Source organism: Pimephales promelas, chromosome 4 (genome assembly GCF_988280905.1).
Source record: "Pimephales promelas chromosome 4, fPimPro1.hap1.1, whole genome shotgun sequence".
NCBI classification, from domain to species: Eukaryota; Metazoa; Chordata; class Actinopteri; order Cypriniformes; family Leuciscidae; genus Pimephales; species Pimephales promelas.
This window is the reverse complement of record NC_142772.1, coordinates 34,236,300-34,258,305: the sequence shown is the minus strand read 5'-3', so window position 1 is coordinate 34,258,305 and position 22,006 is coordinate 34,236,300. Positions and strand designations below refer to the sequence as shown.

Below are 22,006 nucleotides of genomic sequence, written 5' to 3'. Positions count from 1 at the left end.
GACACGAGGGTGAGTAAGTGATATCAGAATTTTCATTATTTGTTGGAATATCCCTTCAAATCTCTTCACATTGAACCTGATTTTAATCTGTAATCGAGTTGAAGTTTTTATTGTTTGAATTTAATTAAGTCAAACTGTGGTTTACAAACCCCTGGGGGTTCATAAGGGAACTGCAAGAGTTTGAGAGGTGATGGATACTAGCTAATAATTAAATCACAAAATTTAAATAACTAAAATAAATAATTTAAAATAAAAGTAATCAAAATAAATCACTTGTAAAACAAAACAAACAAAAAAAAATCCAAAATTTTATTTATTTAAATTCATGTTCTGTGAACACTAACCAACCATGAATATGTGAGCATGTTGTTAATTTGTTTATATATTAATTAAAAATCTCAGGAGGTTCTTCAAGTAAATATTTTAGATCAAAGGGATCTAGCAGACAACAAAAAAATCCCTGCATTAAAGCATCGAGACATTTTAAATTGACAATGAATTCAGTGTATTCTGGATTCTTTAGGGAATGTTTTAGTGATTTTGTCAAATAAGGTGTGTTCTTGGATCAATAACGTGTTGGTCACGGTCAATCCACAGTAAGCAGCAGTGACCCCTGATGACTTCAAATAAGACATATTTACTATATGTTCACCTGACAACCATGCGGTGATTTTGAAAAACGATGTTGCATTATCTTCAGTAAATTTTAAGCTTTAAAAAGGGAGAACCTTATCCTGTGCCATATATGTCTGCAATAGGAAGTTTTATTCATTCCATGCAGGGTGGAATAGACCTAAGATCAAAGACAAGAGAGCAACTCACCGTTGTCTATACATGAAGATGTTAAATCGTGGCAGGAGCAAGCCAAGATTTGAGTGAAGACATTTAAGGAACACAGGAGAACAAGAACAGCCATCACACACAAATATAGTTACAGAACAAACACACAATTACCATCAGTAGCAGCTTTTGACAATGACAAGGACGTCAAGACATACAGCATAATACAACGTAAGACTTCATAACATCATAAAACACAAATCAAAGCCACAAACTAGCGATTTGTTCAAAGTGAGCATTACCAAATGGATTTAGTTACTCTATTACTGTCATTTTATCTGGAAAACAACAACACAGAGCTCTATCTCCCTTCTGTTCCTGAGCTAGAGCCAAAGCTGTGATGTTATCCATCATCTCCTATGTTCTCAGCCTATCTCTGCTGTCTGGTACGTCACTTGGTCTAGCTCTGAGACCTTTCTCTAATAGAGCTCAAACACAGCTCAGTGCCGCCCACTTGCCTTAATCTCAGAGACTAAGATGTCAGTAATGCTGCCCAGCACAGTCACAAAGTCAAACACATTCCAGGCGTCTTTCAGGTAATTCTGTGAGGAAGAGAATTAGAGATAATTCAAGGACAGGTTGGAGAGGCTTACAATTTCACACTCTAGCACATGTTTTACAGTGAATCAAAGGATTAGTGCACCATGATTCGACCAGCTACAATGATTTTCAGTGAATCTGTTCCTCAAAAGCTGTTTGTTTTTAGGTGAAATATTCCTAGCTTTTAGGTTCAGCTCTTTTGGACCAAGGCGCATTACAGTATGTTATTGAGGGTATCAGTGATGATACTTACCAAGGGGCCGAAAGCAATAATCTTGAGAACACACTCCATTGAAAAGAGAGCAGTGAAGACAATGTTGAGATACTTGAGCATTGCTTCGTAAGCCTCATTCGCCCCATGGAACTGCAGGTATAAAAAGACAAAGGGAAATGTTTTATTTATTTGAGTATCATTTGTTTTCCTACTTGTTCATTTAAAAAAATATGCACATTTAACACACAAAACCATCATTTACCTAGATTGGTTTACTTTTGAGTTTTTTGTCATTCTTATTCACAGTGGTGTTTATCTATAGATCTGCCCTACTGTGATGCAGAAATGTTGCATATTACAGTAGAAAAGATTAGTACCACCGTTCAAAAGCTTAAGGTCAGTTAAAATATATATATTGTTTTAAAGAAGTCTCTTATGGTCACCAAGGCTGCATTTATTTTATCAAATGGAGAAATGGAGAAAAAATAAAAATAGTGACATATTACAAATGAACATCACTCCAGTCTTCAGTGTCAAATGCAATACGATGATTTGCTGATCAAGAAACCTTTCTTACTACTTTCAATGTGAAAACGTACTGATCTCAGACTTTTGAATGGTACTGTAAATACTCTTTATGAATCACAAAATGGTTAAAAAAAGGAAATGTGCAAAATGAATGAAAATTGCATAGCTGTCGAGTACTCTAGTGTTACTGAATGAAAAAAAGACAGAATGACCTTCATCATGAGCACCACAGTGTTGAGAGCAATCATGATCATGATGGAGTACTCAAATGGTGGAGAGACCACAAACTTCCACAAGCGGTACTGAAATGACTGCTGGTTCTGTGGCATATATCGGGTCAATGGTTTGGCATTGATAGCAAAGTCGATGCAGGCTCTCTGAGAAGAGAAACAGTAAAAAAGGAATTCATTCGCAATACAGACAGACAACTACTGTTTACATCTTTATCTTACAGAATCACGCTAAAGTCACATTTTCCTAACTAATCAGAAATGTCATAAAAAGAGCAGGGACAACAACTGTGGAAGATATAGTCTAACCTGTGGAAGAACAAGAAAATAGACTCGTAATTGAGCTGATATTTTCTGGCTGCTTTGCTGTGAATGTTGATGATAAATGACTTCTCCTGAGGTCTTGTGAGTCATTGTTTGGCTGGCATATGGAGAGGGAGAGAGTGAAACAGCACAGGCTCTGCCGACGACTGGGCCCGTCTAATGGGGCCTCAGAGGAAATGGGGCAGGAACATCTTGCTGACTGCTCTTCCATGGGACTGGCTGTCTCTGTGTGTGTCTTTAGACTCTGTGCGTCACTGTATGAATACCTGTTTCTGAACATGTGTTTAGATGTGCGTGGTCCGCCGCAGGCACATGCATTAATTCTGTCAAAATTCCCTACCTGGCCATCTACAACTGTTACCATGGCTGGCTTGACTGTAGGTACCGTATCACATCATTAAACGCTATAAAACTCCTCCAGTGTTTGTAAGAGGAAGATTAATGTTTGTCTCTGTATCTCTTACTGTCAGCCTAAAAGTAACTTTCTTTTTGTTGATAAATTGTTCAAATCTGAACTAAGAAAATACATATATTTTTTTTTTTACTTTCCATTAAACATTTTCTATTAGAAGTTAATTGTAATAATAATATGGAATTAATTAAAAATAAACATTTTATAAATAATATATTTTCAGTAAAATTATATTATATTAAAATGTATGACAATTTCTTTATTTTATTTTTATTAGGTATAACTGCACCCGAGATAAAAAAGTGAAGACAAAATTGGTATTTGACATTATTAAAAATATGATGGACAATATTACTATTTTGCCTTTAGCCTTTTTATCTCAGATGCAGTTATACCTAAAAAAAAAATAATAAAAAAAATAATAATAATTAGGACAAATAATATTTTACCACACCTGCCAATTGCAAGTGAAATTAGGAAATGATATATTATATTATATGACATTATATTGCATGATATTATAGAAAAATATTATTTTGTCCTAATTACAATTTTTTATTTTATTTTGGAATTTTGTACCAGTTTATAGCTATATTTTGTCTTCAGTGTAGGATTTCAAGAATGAGTTACATAGAGTGGATTTGTGGGGCGACCATGTCTGAATGTTATTCAGTCATACCTCATTTTTCTCCAGACTGCACTCTGACAAGGCCTTATCACCCTGTTCCTGGAATGTGATGATTATCAAGGCCACAAAAATGTTGACAAAGAAGAAGGGGAAGACTACAAAGTAGACCACGTAGAAAATGGACATCTCAATGCGGTAGCCTGGACTGGGACCCAGATCCTCAAAAGTGGCGTCTACAGAGTGCTTTAAAACCCTGTGCGAAGACAACATTAAATCATTACACTCTAATGTTTAAGATGATAAAGTGCCTTGTGGAAGACAGACATACATAGTTTTATTTTACCCTCAAATTGGAGACAATGAAATCACAGTATAATCACACAGATAACAGTTTTAACTGGTTAAGTTTGATTAAATTAACAGATTTTTTTTTTTCATCAGGAGTGCGGCCAAAGTAATAAACATATAACGGTAACGTTAAAGTTCAGATTTAACATCTCTGTTTGAAATCTGCAATTACGGTCATTCGCGGAATTATCAACTTTACGTGAGTTGTACCTCGGCACGGCACAGCGTAGATGAATCCAATGTTTTGAGGAGAATGTGCGGCTGTCAGTCACCGTGCGGTTTGGATACTGGCATTCGCAATCACAGATTCTACTTTTTGGAAGTATGATCAACATAAGAATTTTCACCCTAAAATTTTATCTGAACCAAGTAACTAACACTTTTGTTCTCCTGACCAACTGACTGAAAAAAAGCATTGCAGTAAATCACACTGATTAAATCTAACAATCGATTATCATATCACATCAAACCGTGCAAATTATACTTTGTTCTCAAATTGTTAATGTTAACAACATCACATCAGCATTGCGTGACTACATTTAAAGCCCTTCAGATATTTATCCTTGTTTTCGCATGGCCCGGTTACTCTCAGTCCAAAGTCTTTTGCATTTTACAACGGGTCTCTAGTTGTCACTGGTAATTGTCGTTTGAACCTTTTCTGGATATGCCATCAAATTGATAAGTTTAATTATATCAAGTGCTGTGAGAAAAGGCTATACAACTCCACCTCCAACATCCTCACACGCAACATAGCTTATACTAGCACAAGACTCCTCCTTTATGTGTACAGATGTGACGTAATGACGCAAAGACATGCTTGAATCTCCCGCGGAAATCCTCCATTACCGCTGGAATTAAAACATTATTACAAGCTTACTGTTTTGAATCGAGCTAAAGCAAGCAGATAGTTTTGAACACTGGCTGGTTATGTACTTGCTCGAAAAAATATTTTGGATAATTTTTAACCCAAAAAACTTATGGACTGCAGAGTTCCTCCAGATTGTGACAATGGGTCTTAACCTGAAGCATTCTTACAAATCATTCATCTTTCAATTACTAATACACTGAAATGATCTAATTAAACGATTAAGACCTAAGAGGGCAGGGAAGATAACAGACTTGCACACCAGGGGAGGAAGAACACTGACCCCAACAAGCTTGTGAACAACTCAATAAATCACAGTCAATTTCAATGGCGAGTCCAGCACATTCAAGAGTTTGGCAGTGAGTTTGAGCTGATGCTGATTCATGAACGTCAGCCTACTCGGCCTCCTGAGAGCTGTGCTCTACCAGTATCACAGAGCCTCAAAGAGCACCACTTCAAACTGATTCTGGCCTTTAAAGTGAGAGAATAAAAGGCCACTGAGGGGGTCAGAAGACACAAGGGAAGTGTTTGAAGAGGACAAAAGCTTTTATGGGTTTCTAATCCCAGCAAAACATACTGAAAAAGCAAATGGTGGTACCAAGTATACCAATATATCCTACCTTCAAATCTGTAATATAAATGTAATTAGGGACCATGACATATCTGCTGACTTACGTGGGCCACCCCTCTCCAGTAGAAACGGTGAAAAGAGTGAGAAACGCCCACAGCACATTGTCGTAGTGGAACTCATATTTCTTCCACTCCCTAGGCTGGGCCGTCACGTCATCCTTATCATAATCCAGAAACACCCCTCTAAGAAGCACCAAGAAAATGACAAAAGAGACACAATATAAAAAGAAATATCTATACATCAATTTTCAAAGCACTGCTTAATTGTGTTATCAGCGCACTTATTTTTTTAAACATTTTAAATCTTATTTTAAATCTTATTTAAAAGAGTATTTGTATATAAATTATTCACAAAATGGAAATGGGGAAGTATTTAAGAGCTGAACATAGTTAGAGAAATGTATAGAGAAATGCCAATGATTTTACTTTACAGGGTTTGTTTTAAAAATTCCTTGATAGTTGAAAACATCAAAACTATTTCCAGAGGTTCCATATGTGAGACCCAACACATTTACGGCGCTTTTCCACTGCATAGTACGGTACGGTTCGGTACGGCTCACTTTGGCGCTTTTCCACTGCATGGTACAGTATGGTTCGGTTCGGTACGACTCACTTGTGGTGCTTTTCCACTGCATGGTACGGCACGGTACGGCTCGCTTCGGGTCGCTTTTAATGGTACCTGGTCTGTTGAGGTTCCAAGCGTACCGTACCGGTACTAAAATGTGACGTGAAACACTACAGATCACTGATTGGTCAGACAGAATCGTCACTACCAGCGTCACTACTAGCGTCATTGGATTTGCGACAAGAGACACTTTAAACCTGCTAGATTTAATAACCAGTAGACAGCAGCCAACAGCCAACGTGGTAGCAAATGTTTTTTTACTTTCTTGAAAAAAAAGAGCTAAAATCTTAAAAAAAAAGAAATGGCTGAATCTTGTCCACTCACTTCTGCATGGGATTGTACAGTAATGTTGTATGCCTACACAGAGAGCAGCAGGTGTGAGATGTGCTCCTGTATTAGGGTGTGTTTACACGATAGCAATGTACTTAAAACGGAAAAAAGAATCCTTCGGATTTTTGCGTACAAACCGATCACACAGATCTGTGAAAAACAACTAAAAAAAGAGCTGTATTATGCATGCCAGGCCAGTAGTTGGCAAAGTCATTTTGTAAAGAAATACTACCAGCCTATTAAACACTTTAAACTTTTTCACAAATTCACATTTTTGTAGTTTACACTGAGAGATGGTAACGGTATTGTTTTAAAAACTTGCACTTTAAGGCCCTGTTTACACGAGAACGCTCGCGGGAGAAAGCGTAAAAATATTTTATCGGATGTGCCTTTCGTTTACACGGCGACGGCGTTTTTGAGGCTTAAAAACGCAAAAAAGTGAAACCACCCTCCAGAGTGGAAATATTAAAAACGCTCCACCGCCGCGTTCCCGTGTAAACGGTAAAAACGCAAAAGTCTGCTTGACAGTGAAGGTTGTACGCAGGCGCGTGGACTTGGTGGTGTTGTAGTATGCACTCCTAGCCGCCTGAAGTGCATACTACATTGAATTTCACACTCTTTTGCGTCACCATTTGCACGCGGATTTCCCACAAAAAATGCTAGTTTAAACGTAGAATAAAAAGTGATGACGGAACGCCACTTTTGCGTTTTCTCTTCAGAATCGTTTCCGTGTAAACAGCCTAAATCCCGTTTTCAAAAGTTTGCATTTTCAGGACCCCAAAACACTGTTGTGTAAATGAATAGCCAAGACGCATATAAAGTTTTCTGTTTTTACTTGAAAATGGTGTCATTGTCAGTGCCAAAATCCTTGTGGTTAGTGCTCCGACATTTAGCGCAACTGCGCCTCTAGCGCCTCGAGTTCGATTCCCAGCTCGAGGTCCTTTGCCGATCCTCTCTCTCTACCCAACGCAAAATCTCTAGTGTCCTGTCTGATAAAGGCACAAAAAGGCCCCCCCAAAAAAAGAGAAGAGAAAAGAAAAGAAAATGGTGTCGCGTAAACAGCCCCTTAATCCCACTCTACCTGCAGTCTTTCTCCAGGCACTTGGACTCATCTGTGCAGTAGAAAAACTTGCCCTTGAAGAGCTGCACAGCAATGACAGCGAAGATGAACATGAACAGGATGTAGACAATGAGGATATTCAACACGTTCTTCAGGGAGTTCACCACACAGTCGAACACGGCCTGAGAGAGAGTGCAGACACATAAAAATACATTCTTGTTCATTACCAGTCAACTAAAAGTCATAAAGCTGAATGCAGACTCATGAGAATCTGGCTGTGTCCGAAATCACCCTCTATACCCTTAAATAGGGCAATAGTGGTGTCCGAAACCATAGTGGACTCATCGAGTGCACTCATTCAATCCCACAATGCACCGCAATAACGAGTGTACAACTGATGTATGCTCAACGACTATAGAATAACCATAATGCATTGTGAGAGTCGCATGCCGAATGATTTCCTGCGTCTCACTAGAAGATGGCGCACGCACCTGAATCTTCCATCCATTTATTTTTCAAACAGCCTGTCCAATGTGGCTACAGTGTAATATCATACAGGTATAAAAAAAATCATTTTTTACTTGATTATTAAGTTGATTAATAAGGGTTTATACATGCTAGTTTTCATGACAGAGTTAAAAAAAAATTATTACAACTGGAGCTGCCAGTTTCCTAAGTTTCTGAATGTTGTGTTCATATTGAGAACCAAATCAGCATTAGAATAATTTCGGAAGGATCATGTGACACTGAAGCCTGAAGTAATGGCTGCTGAAAATTCGGGCTTTGCCATCACAGGAATAAATTACATTTTTAACTATATTCAAATAGAATGCAATATTACAGTTTTAATGTATTTGAATTCAAATCAAATACAGCCTATAAACATAAGATACTTCTTTAAAAAAATATATGTTAGGATTGATATTTCCTTAACAGTGACAACAAAATATGTACCTTGAGTTTTGGTAGACGTTTAATGGTCTTCAGAGGTCGCAAGACTCGCAACACCCTCAGGGACTTGATCGTGTTGATGTCTTTGCCCTTGGTTCCTCTACACGAGTCAAAACAAAGAAAGGCTCAGTACACTCAGGATCAAACACAACACATGCTATAGTCAACCTTCTTCAAATCATTCATACATGTCCAGACAATACACACGAGAATGCGAGTAAACATGATGTAAAAGTTTCCTTCGGTTAAAATATCAATAATGCAGCACTAAGTGACACTAGACAAAACATACTCACCGTTTTATACTGTCAAACACAACAGCTAAATATCTAACAAATGCGCATCTTTTAGTGTCATAGCTTTAGATCACTCCACTAATGGATTGGTGTTATTTCACAAAAGCACATGCTTTGGTGACAGAGTATGAAATACAGTACATTGCATGCACGTTAAATAGTTAATATCCGTATGAAACACCCTCTATCAGAAATGTTAGCCTGTTATTGAATGATACCTTACTATTAGCACAATTCATGCATACACTAAGAAAGGTAACATGGATTCAATCCAAATGCTGCTGTACATTAGCTTCTAACACAACAACACACCACCAATGATAAACAAAGAAACCACACCCCCCCAAAAAAGGGCATTGTTTCCTTTCAGGAACCAATGTTGTTTTGAGGTTATATCAAGCTGACAAGCTTCAAATGTGTCAACTTGATAAACTGACTGCATAGATTTGAATACAGTGCATGTATTCATGAAAATAGAGCTTACAGCAAGAAAAAAAAAAAGCGGAAGGCTAAATTTCACCCTTAATGAAAAGAGCAGTCATGCTTTAGCTCTTAAATACTCAAATCATAACCGCCAAGCTTACAATGTCATTTAATGAAGTAACTGCAAGGACAAGCATAGTCAATAACTGAATCATGAGGAAATACTCAATTGGTCATATGAAATAACTGAAGCCCTTCGCATTATATCGAATACAGGCAAAGAGCAAACTGAATCATATATTATTTGTAAGACATCACATTCATTCAAATAACCTTTAAGCCCCTATTTTGATGCAGGGCATGTGTTGTGTTGGATGTCTGACAATATAAACTGCAGATAAATTACTATTTCTGTACTGATTAGTTTTTCCCAATTGTCTTAATTTACAATACAACTAATTATTACACGGCTCTCTGTATTGCTTGATTCTGATCGGTTAATTGTGACATTCTGTGGCCAAACATGTTCAACCGTCGCTCATGGCAATGCTGTATATCAATCCACTCAAACTGCCGCAACTTTCATGTCTCCGGCTGTATCCCGCCACATACTCACTATCTATACAAATGCAACTGGCAGACTCTTGTGTCTAAGTTATTGACAGTAGTGAAAATGGCTAATTGTTTTGGGCTATTATTTTTAGTCAACATTTTAAATTGATCAAATATAGGCAAAATAAAATCATTTTAACTCAAATAAATACTTCATATTCACACATTTATTTATTTGATGAGTAGCCGTGTAATAAGCAATATAATGTGCAGTAAGTCGCCATTATAATTTGTATTAGTTTGCAGGTACCATTTAGTTCTTCCAGTGCAGCAATGGAAGAGAGAACAACAGAATATCTGAGAGGTCATATCGCATCTCATTTATTCTCTATTCTCATATAGTCTCTTACTTCGATAAAGCGTTGAAATAAGCAAGGCTTTGGCAGGTGTATGATTGGTGCTGACAGATGAATCAGCAGAAAATAACTGCAAGAAGTTATTGTGAAAATGCTTACAATAGAAAAATCCCCAAGCAGTGATTCCCCGTCATAGCACAAATACATATTTCAGATCAAATGACCTTCAATCAACTACAACAGGTGTTACATTTGCAGATTTCTAGCATTTACAATAATGAACAGTTACATCTTCACCCTTAGAAAGTCCCAAGGTCTACTCACACATGCACAGTTCATACATTCTTCTAAAAGTCCAGTGAACTCCAATCTAACAGCCAATCAGCAGAGACCTTACAGCATGGTCACCAATCAGCATGGTGAAGTTACTCCTTTGGCCCAATCAGAGAGCTCAGCAAGGTCATGCAACTCCACCCATGCTCCCTGATGCACATTAGTCTAGCATGCAATTACTGTACAGGGCCTGATGTTTATCCCCAAAACCCACAACAAACTAAGAAAGCCTCAATAGTGTCCCACTGGACACCCTGGTAACTTTCACAGGACCCCAGATTACAATTATGGAGAGGAAATGCTAATTTACACCAATACAACATTCGCTACGAGGTCCAGATGAAAGCTATCAGTTTTATTGTAGAGGCTCCAACCCTGTACAGACACTCTCGCTCTACTAATATGGTGACAGTAAAGAACATTATCCCAGTCCCGTGAAGAATAGAGGAGATTTGTCATGGAGAAAAGAGAATATTGGGGGTTCCCCACCTGTTAACGCTTTGATGTGATCTAATGAATGAGAAGAACACAAAGCAAAAGGCAAAACATTATGACATGCTGAGAACAGAAAGCACCTCTGCACTAACAGTAAACCACATCATCCTTTCAGAACATTGCACATGATTTTTCATTGAGAATAAAAGAGACTGTCACGAGCGCCATCATGTTCCTCCGTGAGACTAAAATATGAGCCATAATGGCTGTATGCTGTTTTTAGGCAAATGTTTTAGAAACTGGCAAAAAGGAGGAAGAGGCTTTGTATGGTGGGAGAAACAGACACTTCTAACTGCCATTCATTTCTTTTAAGGATGTAACAGGATGACAGCTTCTTTTGCTGGAGAGATGAAGGGTACACTTGACACAGAGGGAACATCTGAGTGTGGATCTGAAAACAACACATACAAGATCTGGAATACCAAGACATGCTCCAAATATAAGAGGTGGTGGAGATCTGATTCATATCACGCTTATGAATCCTGAGCAAGGTTGAAAGATGCCAGCAAATGGTTATGAACCTAAAATGTATAGCATTGTTGTAATTGTACAACTGTTAGTTTTGGTTAGTTGGCACATGGGCAAAATGTTATATCTAGGGATGCATGATATCTTGGTATCAAATTGTTTATAGGCGTGAGATGTTTTAATTTATCAGTTGATATTGGAAATGTAATTGTTAATGCTTATGGGTCACGTTTCTTGTCCGTCATTTAACATTGACAAAGGTCATTATTTAATAACACTGTTTTATTCCATTTTAAGCTAAATTGAGCTTTTCAAAATTTCAAGAAGAACAAGTACAATAAAAAATGTATGTACTACATAATAGTGTTATATTTTAGTGTTTTACATTTATTTTTAATGTAATCAGTGCATCCCTATTTATAACTATTTTATGCTTTAACTGTTAAGGATCTGGCCAATCACAGCAGCCACGTTTGCAGTACCACATCTGAAAACATGCAGAAAGATGGGCATGAAAATATGTTCATATTCTCATGCCCGCCAATTCAATGGAGTTCCGATGTGATGTTTGAAGTGAACAATGTTTCAATCGTTGGCCTAGACCTGCCCTGATATACCACTCCAACACAAGTGAACAGGTCTTCTTTGATATGATATGACACATGCACTGCTCATCCTGACTGAGGTCACTGTGGGTATCGTCCAGGATGCTCCATATTCAATAAGTACTGTAGACCTACTGAAAATGGTATGAATCTTTAACAGTAACATATCTACCCTCCATGACAATTAAATGACACAAAGAAGAAGAATCAAGCTCGTTTGCAGAGAATGTGTGAGTGATGCTAAATGATGGATTATGAAGAGGATGAAACACTTCTCATGCTTCAACACTTGCCCATGGGGTAAGTATTATTTGACTCATACAGTGACAGGCAAGAAGACGAACAGTGAAAGTGAGAGACAGAAACAAAGACACAGAGAGAGTTACCCCATGAAGCTCCTTCAAGCGATTCCAGGCAGAGAGAAACAGGAAGAGAGGAAAGTCAGTGACAGCACATCAATTCACTCACATTTAACACGCCTTTGACATGACAACACAGCAACAAACATAAAAAACGAACAGGAAGAAGGACAGATTAGTCAGTACAGCGCTGAGACCCCTTTACTCTGAAGCAATATTCTAGGTATTGCACACAGTCTCTTCTCCGCTTGTCTTATTCACTGAAAATAAATGGACGTGGCAGGAAACAATTTCTGTGCTCTGATCTCACTCGGTGTCCAAGAAAGTCTTGCTGGTTAAATTAGTTAAGCTTGGTGGGGACACCACCAAACCAGTATGCCATTCCAATCACAAAATGAAATGCACCCAGATACGCGATTATGATACTGTACAAATAATGTAAGAAGTACATTCATTGAGACCTTACATTCAAAAACCCAGCAAATCATAACATTATAGCTCTTTTATATTTCTGTTGAACTGGTAAGTGTTTCTTATAAAACTAATAGCATTTCCTTAAAACTAAAGCATTTCAATGGACCTTCCATAACTGTACAGGACATGAGCGAGCAGCTGATTTTATTAGACAACTCCTTTATTACACACACTCGTTGTTTTTGAGACTGCATTCTCAAAAGTACAATAAAGTGATATCAACTGACCCACACATCTGAGAGAAAAACAGGAAGGTCAATGGATTAGCTTTGAATGTGAAATGCAAAGATAGACAGACACTCTTGTCTTGTCACACTATGGGAATGAGTGTAGAGTAAAACCTTTAAAACAAAGAGAAATGAGTATTCTAATAGGTGACTCAAAGTACAAAGTATTTTAGTCAAGATCAATGATAAAAATTCAAACATGCTTAAGTAAAGTTTTTAGTTAAAAGTGCTCTAACTTATATGGATTTGTGTAGGTTTTTGTAAATGAAAGGCAACTTACGAGAATGTGAATGCCACCAGTGCACCACTGACCACAATAAAGTCCAGAATATTCCACAGATCTCTGAAGTAGGAACCAGGATGCAGCAATAAACCCAAATCCACCATCTTTTCAAAGGAGAAGAATAATTATGAAAGATTATGTAACAAAAGAAAAAAATACACTGTTTATGTAACAAAAGACAATTACTGACAGACTTCATATTGCTCGCTGTGAGCAACATTCCCATTATTATACAGAGTCCTATTAAGTCTTTTATTGTCAAGAATATGACTGTTTAGTACAATAAAATGTTATAGATATTTGACCGAGATGTCTTCAGTTACTGTACTGAAGAGCGAAAAAACTAAACTTTGCCAGAAATACAAGTTATTTGATACTAACACTTGTTTATGTCTTGGACATTAGTGTTGCTTTGTGTCTCAAGAGCCCTGTGTCTCAATGTGTCTCAAGAGCCCTGTTGCACTCCATCTAACTTTTAATGAACACAAGGATATGTCCTATGTAAACCATCTTAATTAGACCAACTAGTTGACCAGTCTTTCAAGCAAACCACTGACTAGTAATTTATGAAAATACAGAGTTTGCCGCATGCCTGATATAAAAATGGGTCAATATGCTTCACAATGTACTTGCTTATTTGGGCCACTTAACATTCAACAATAATATTGATCTGCCTGTATTGGCACCATTCTATAAGAACTGAACTGAGCTGGATTATGACATCACTGTTTTCTCCAGAGTGTTAATATATAAATGAACTAAATTAATAACTTTTTTAAAAACAAAAATTAACCATCACTGACTGAACTTACTTAAGCTGGACTCTGACACTATTGTCTTCTAGATTTGTTGTACTGCAGAAACAAACGTTGTTGCATTATTTTCCTGTTATCACTATAAAGCTGCTTTGAAACAATCTGTATTGTAAAAAGCGCTATATAAATGAAGGTGTCTTGACAGAGAGACTGGCACCAAATATTCACATCTCAGGTCATAAAAGGACTTTTGTATCATGTCTCATGCGAGATACCCTGATATGATTGTAAAGCACTTTGGGTGTACAGTAGTACATACTGTATAAAAGTGCTATATAAATGCCTCATTCATTCATTCATTCATTCATTTTCAATTAAATTCATTTTCAATTAAACACTGTAATGTACCATACAATTACCTTAATGACCATCTCAAATGTGAAAACACCAGTGAAGACATAGTCCAAATACTTTAGGACCTATGAAGCGAAGAGTAAAATGATCAGCGAAGAGTGAAAAATGAGGTCAAACACTGATCAAATCTGACTTTAAACATCAACAACAACAACAACTTACATTGTTCCGAGGAGCATTGGCTTGGACTGGGTCTTCCGCAGCCAAGGCTATACTACTCATGGCAATGACCACCAGGATACACATCTCAAAGTAGCGCAGACTCACAATGTAATGGCACAGACGCCTCACCCTGCACAAAAAAAACACACACTAAGGGAGTGAGTCTGAAGGCAGTTACATAATGAAGTATGACACCTAAACATTACTTTAAATCTACAGACAGATACAATTAATTTATCACCAAAAGGCAAGGTCTGAGAGTTCAACGATTAATTCAGTAATAATAATAGTAGACATGGTCAGGTCAACACTCTTGTGGTATTAATATAGTAAAATAAATCTAATCCTATATTGTTACACCAACATGGGCATGGCAGACAGTTGCATTTGGCAATTGCCCATTAAAAACACAGCTTTACGAGGAGGTTTATGAGGTCGGATGCCTTTTAGATTCAAAAGATCTTAATGAGTTCACCTTAAACACACACAATCAAACTTTACAATCATTCTTAGGGATGTTTAAGACAAGTAATAAGCAAAAACACTTGCAGATATAAATCTATTTTTGGTTTGCCAGATGCCATCTACAAACGCTGTGTGTGAAAGTTTAAGAAGCCACTCACAGTGTTAAGGAAGCTACTTTGCTACTCATAATTTACAGTAGGAGCAACAATGTCAGCATGAATAAAAAATTCACTGCATTTTTCAATATATTTTCTAAATGCATGTTATTTATCTTATTGTGAATGATTCATCCATGCATGTTTCATTTTTTAATAATAACTCATAACCAAAATACCATAATTTAATCTTCTGGTGAAATGACAGACTTCTCTCTGACGTATGCTGGACTTCTCCATTTATTTAGCCTGCTGAAACTCCGCCCCTTTCTTACAATTGACTACAAGACCTGCCTCTATCCAAACAACAACAGATGGATAGAAGCCTCCTATATTTTTCTTTTTTGAAATATTCTGTTTCATTTGGATGTACCTCACAATATAGAACATGTCTGTTGCTACTTCCATTTCATCGTTGAAAATGAGCTACAAGTCTGAGGCTACTGTTTGATGTCTGAACACTACTTGAAGGCAACCATAATATGAGTGTGTACTTGATATCCTCACTTGACTGTATCATGCTATACTGCTACTTGTTGACAAGAAAAAAATAGCTTGTTACTGGAAAGCCTTTTTTGAATGTAAGCTACTGTCATGTAACCAAAAAAAAATTGTTGAAGGGATATTTCTGGTTCAATGCTCTAACAACAGTTTTTGTGACATTGCACTAGAATAAATGTTCAAATACACACTGTTTTGAAAGTTTATTTAGACATGTTCTCTAGAACTGCCACACACAGACTCACGGATTGTTTGGGCTGAAGATGAACATGGAGCTGAAAGGGAGGATGGGACGAGTGCTGCTCTGGTTTAGATTCTCCAGATTCTTCTCAGTCATGGGCATCGTCTCGCTGTCTATACTGTTCACTGAGAAGACAAACAAATGTCACTTTTGTTAGACGAACCTTGGCTTCCAATGTTAAAGTGTTAGTTCACCCAAAAATTCTGACATTAATTACTCACCCTCATGTCGTTCCTCACCTGCACGTACACAAGAGCACCACAAAACATGGGTCTTCCTCTGCTTGTAAACACAGCCCTACTGTACGTTTACGGGTCATATGTCAGAACATCACTACAAGCATGCGTCATGATGCTCTCGTAAACACATGTCGGAGACTGATACGGAAGAGAAGAAATTGTTGAACAGTCATAGCTGTCAATGGAGTTGTCACGGGTTTAGAACGACTTGAGGGTGAGTAATTAATGACAGAATGTTTATTTTTGAGTGAACTATCCCTTTAAGACCCTTGAAAAAGTGACAGACAAATGTGTGTAAAATTATTTAAAATTAGCCATCATGACCTGATATGGCTATATGAGAAATACTAACTGGGAATAAGGGTCGTTTCTCCTGGGGGAGATGTGATGGTCACAGGTATGTGTGTGCCCATTCCTCCAGTCTGACCAATATTTCGTTTGTTCGAGTCTTCTGGTTTCTCAAGACACCATCGGTTCCCAACTGAAGGCTGATGGGGATTTATAGCCAATGAATCTCCTCCCATGTCCATGTGCCTGGAGCAGGGAATCAATACCAAATTTACACCTTGATTTTTGGTCATGAAAGACTCTGAACTGATTCATCATACTCATTCAATATTTCATAGCATATTATTGGTTGGACAAACTCAATAAATCTTCAATGAATTAGTTGGTGTTTTCAGTGCGAATTGGCTCAGTGAGGTACCAAACTACAATTGGGATGTATAAATAAATTAAACAAACAAAGCATTTAATGTGAATGAGATTGTGCTGACTGACAAATCACTTAGCATGATTATGAAACACTCTACCTTGAATCTTAGATATATAGAAAAGCACATTTTTAGAAACAAAAAGGTTTGTTTATGGCTCAAAATATTTCTGAACTAATCTGTTGATTACATGAATTCATTTGCTTATAGTACATAAAATGTCACTCACTGGTAAACAAAAAGAAAGTCACTGAAAGAATCAATGAACAAATATGAATGAATCAAAACCCCCACCACTAGAGGCATCATTGCTCATATACGAATAAGATCACTGGTTCAGTACATGGTTCAGTTTTCTTTGTAAACTTTATAGAACAAATGTGCTAATCAAACATGCAAAATCAAAAAAAAAAAAAAGTACACCGTTTAAAAACTATTTGAGAAGAAAGTTTTACCTGTGACTGGCAGACTTGCCCTCCTCCTTCTCTCCATTCTCTTGTTGCTCCTCTGCTTCCAGTGTGGACTGAGCTTTACTGGTTCGCGGCCTGTGCCGCCTCCGCCCTCCATTACCACCGTTTTCCCCCCTGGAGCACCTCTCTCCCTCTCTTGTTCCTGATCGTGAACCTTCCTTCTGCCTGGACCGTCGTTCACTCTTTCCCCCAGCACTGACAACCCCATTGCCCTCCCTGTTATGCCTGTGGGAGTGATGGTGACGGTGTTCTCTCTCCCCACTTCCCACTCCCTCATCCACTGAACTCTGGTGGTGATGTCTGCGGCCCCCCTCGCCCTTCCCCTCTTTACACCGTGTCCCATCATGCTCCTTACTGCGGCTGTGATGGACGTGATGCCGCCCTTCTTTGCCATGCCCGGTGTCACCATTTTCATTGGTCTCATTGGAGGGACGCTCCCTGTGACGGTGGTGTTTGCGCGGTGCATGCGACTGTGGGGGCTCCATCCCAGGGGGGATTCGTTCCTCCGGCATGCCACCCTCCCCTTGCAAATTCTGGGGTTTGCCCCAGCCTCGGTTAGGGCTAATGCGGCCGTCGCATTGAGGTTCCACCACCAGAGGCCGGTCCAGGTGGGTTTTGATGTCAGGGCGGAGGTGGAGGTTGGAATTCAGCCTGGCGTTGAGATCCTCTTGGTACAATGCCTCGCTGCTGGCCAGCATGTGCTTCCGAATCTGAGTGGTGCGCTGCTCCCACACCGACATCATCTTTAGAGACCGTTGCTGTTCTTTACTAGTGAAGAGAAGATTTAAGGAAACAAATCTATTAGCCTCAGGCAGACAAATTTTAATAAAACAATTAGGCATGGTGTTGACGTTAGTTTCCATCCATGTCGAGACCCTCTATCATGATGATGAGTTTGTGTTTGCTTTCACTTAAAAATCCTTATTGATGTGAAAATTGGGCTTAATTTGGGATGGCTGCAACTTACACAAGCTAACAGTGTTGTAGTCAAGACAAGTTCATGCTCCCGAATCCATGACCAGACTTAGACCATTAGACTAAGACTTGAGGACCAAGACTATTAAGATATAGCCCCCGAGTCCATGATAAGACCATGAAAATATAGTCTTGGATTTAGACATGAGGACGATCGAGGACCAAGACCATGAAAATACGGGAGCATGTGCTGTAGATTCTGTCTTGACTCTGACTGGTACCTTTTACCGAGTTTTGACTCAAACTTAAATGAGCTGGTTTCAACGACAGAAAAGCAGAATGATACAAATAGTGAAAAGTTCCAGAGCTGCTGGACTAAATATTAGTGTTCTTTGAACGGTGTTTGTCCAAGCAGTTTCAAGGACTGGATAAATACTGTTGAATAAATAAAAAGAAGATCTTTATGGATGCCAAATTACAAAGATTAGTAATGGTCATGCTTTACTCATCCTGCAAATGTTTGTGAACAATGGTTTGGGTAATGAAGTTTAATCATGCATTCTACACCTGCGTTACTGTAACGGTCACCAGCTGGAGTGCCCTTGAGAGCCACCAGAGGGTACTCCACACTAGACTTTTATCAGTCCATCACAAACTACATTTCCCATAATTCACTGCCCAGACTCATCATCACTGATTGCATTCACCTGTGTCTCATTACCCTGTTAGTCTCAGCCTATTTATAGCATGTTCACTCATTCACTCACTACAAAGTTTTGTATGTTACACTGCATTCCCAAGTGGTTCTCCCTGGTTTCTTTTATTTATTTATTTTATTTCTTGCCTGTTCCTTGGATTATTCTTCTGCCTCTAACCCCTGCCTGTTTTTTCTGTTTTGTTTGGGCTGCCAATCTATGTATTTGACCTTTGCCTGTTTATTGGATTATGTGTCTGGAATGTCCCTATTAAAGCTGCATTTGGAGCTGCTGATGTCCAGCTCAGCAGATCCTCCACTAAGGATCCCAGTCCTGCCAGATTCTCATCCCGCCAAGCCTATGATTCACGTCACGCCTGCTGAGCCTGAACTTCATGTCGGGGCCACCGAACACATTGTGCCTGCTGCACAAGAGACCGTTCACGTCCCGTCTGCTCTGCCCTGGTCGCCTGCACTGACTGCTGCTCCCTGGCCTCCTGTTTTTTTCTTAAAGAATATGAATCAAGACAAGTAAAGGAAAAGATTGAGCTGGGGGAAAATAACATCTACAATTCTCTCTTCTCCACATCACTTTATTTTGAGCACACCTCTAGCAGGCAGGCTGTGTACAAGGGAGCGTGATGAGTGAACTACAGCAATGTGTAGACAGGTGACGGGAAAGAGAATACTCTCTGAGGCTGGGAGAGAGTGGAGAGACTGATAATCAGACATTATTTACTGCTTAAGTGCTAACAGGGCTTTGCAGTGTGAATCAGTCCTGAGGTCAGACTGTATCTCTTGTGGACTAGCAGGATGAGGTGGTGCAAACTCTGATTTTACAGTGATAATATTTCCCTTTTCTGTTTATTTGACTTTTAGCCATGTTATTAATAATAGGTAGCAGAGAGACCAAAAAAAAGTCTCTACAGCTTATATTTCAGAGCATATGAACTACTCACTAGGCCACAATTTCCATTTTTCTATCAAATATTAACATACTTAGCAAAAATAAGAACTGAGATGTTCTCAACGTGCTACAACATAGTACTTTAAAGCTGCTGTAAACAATGTTAGCTCTCTTGCTAAATTCTGGCTAATCGCTCTAGCTTTGCTACCTTTCCAAGTCCCTGGCAAATAAAAACCATTCACAGCTTCATCAAACTCTGAATTTTCAGTGTGGTATTGACTAAAAATCCTCACAACAGCTTTTAAGTGTTTTATAGTGAAATGTTATCAATTAATGATTTTTTACAGGTGGCCAACGGTTAAAAATGAAATCATAGGTTAACATTGACATACTTTGTATGAATGTGGGGCAAGATTCTGGAATGACTATGAGGTGAGTGGTGAATGAGTATTAGTCTTTTGTCATACAGATGATCAAAATATGTCCATTCATGTACTGTAGAAGAAATCATGCCCTGCTGTACCATTACCTCAAGTAGTGATGAGCAGGGGAGCAGACATAACTCCTAAAACACATACAGCACACAGTGAAATACACAGATACACACGGACACGCTAAGAGTCCCCACAGTGCTACAGAAAACACAAAGTCAGAAGACAAACATTTGACAAGAAAACCAGAAAGGAATAAAAATGCATCAAAGACAGACAGAAAACGAATGGTGGAAAAATTAAAGAATGTACAAAACAGTGGAGAGAAGTGAGATGATGGCAGACTTATCCAGACTCTCTACAACACTAAAATCTTCATTAATGCTCAAACTGAACCAACAAAAAAAATCTGTCATCATTCACTCACCCTCATTTAGTTACAAAGCCATGGGACTTTTTATTCTGTGGAACACAAATGTTTAATATTCTAGTCACTCTTTTAAATATAATGGAAATCAACGAGGACTGGGCCTGACAAGTCCCAAAATGAACCATAAAAGCATAATAATGGTACTTCAAATGACTTTTGTGCTATATTTCAAATCGCAATATGGCAATATGGCAGCTTTTGTGCATGAAACAGACAGACTTTTAATTGTTACTGACATAAATCTTGACATTATATGTACTGTATGAGTACATCAGATCTGTTTTGTGAACTAGAACAATCGATTCATTGAAAAGAGTGATTAATTTATGGACATGATGGCTGAAGCTGAAATCGCCTTCTAAACCCTCATTCACTATTACGTTAGTCCACTAATACTGTTCACTTGAAGGAGTGAATGAAAAGGAGAGAGCAAATTCAGACAGCCGTTGAGCCTACATCGGTTTTACACTATGTGGGATTGAATAAGTAGTACACCCAATAACGTCCACTATGGTTTTAGACACCACTATAAATGGCTGTCCCCTCAAATAACGTCCAATTTGACCGTATGGGGGTGACTTCGGACTCAGCCGATGACTGATCAGTTCTCAGAATCCACTCACAGGAAACAGTCCACTGGAGGGGAAATGTATCTCCTCCAGTGAATAATCATGAAACACACCTTAATTTGTCTGTTTCTCACATAAAGTTAGTGTTTTTAACTAATATAAATAAATTATAATTAATTATATTTGTAACAGCAACAGTCCTCCTTTCACCTTTTTTGCTTCATGGAATGATATGAGGGTCAGTAAATGATGAACGACTTTTCATTTTGGGGTAAACTGTTCCTTTAAACATCAAGACTAATTAAATAAACAAATGTCTTTAAAAATTTAGCTTCTCAAAAGATTGACGAGCCAACTTCTGTGGTTCTAATTCCATATATTCTATATAATTGTAAGTGTAACGTGCGTGTGTATGTGTGTGTCTACGCTCTCACAGTGGGTTTGTCTGACAGGAGTGCTGACTCATTAGGCAGTAGCAGAAGCTCTAGTAGTGATGTTCACTGGGAAACAGACAACTACCTTTCAGAACAGGGCTCAATGCCAACAGCA

At 38.3% G+C, this 22,006-nt stretch overlaps 1 protein-coding gene across 8 annotated transcripts in view; it reads right to left on the bottom strand.

The window, feature by feature from the left end:
- cacna1ba (calcium voltage-gated channel subunit alpha1 Ba) overlaps positions 1–22,006 on the bottom strand; it is a 107,433-nt gene that overhangs the window by 17,482 nt on the left and 67,945 nt on the right. For 5 of the 8 annotated variants that reach the window (XM_089130332.1, XM_089130331.1, XM_089130334.1 and 2 more), the window contains 14 exons: positions 20,557–20,592; positions 17,497–18,279; positions 16,681–16,862; positions 16,094–16,214; positions 14,728–14,857; positions 14,571–14,630; positions 13,394–13,500; positions 8,529–8,625; positions 7,596–7,756; positions 5,605–5,742; positions 3,768–3,969; positions 2,335–2,499; positions 1,634–1,744; positions 1,299–1,382 (listed from right to left, as the gene is read on the bottom strand). In XM_089130332.1, the coding sequence (XP_088986458.1) occupies positions 1,299–1,382; positions 1,634–1,744; positions 2,335–2,499; positions 3,768–3,969; positions 5,605–5,742; positions 7,596–7,756; positions 8,529–8,625; positions 13,394–13,500; positions 14,571–14,630; positions 14,728–14,857; positions 16,094–16,214; positions 16,681–16,862; positions 17,497–18,279; positions 20,557–20,592 (2,377 nt within the window). The remainder of the gene's footprint in view (positions 1–1,298; positions 1,383–1,633; positions 1,745–2,334; positions 2,500–3,767; positions 3,970–5,604; positions 5,743–7,595; positions 7,757–8,528; positions 8,626–13,393; positions 13,501–14,570; positions 14,631–14,727; positions 14,858–16,093; positions 16,215–16,680; positions 16,863–17,496; positions 18,280–20,556; positions 20,593–22,006) is intronic. The other 3 variants (XM_089130333.1, XM_089130338.1, XM_089130335.1) reach the window with 1 other exon arrangement.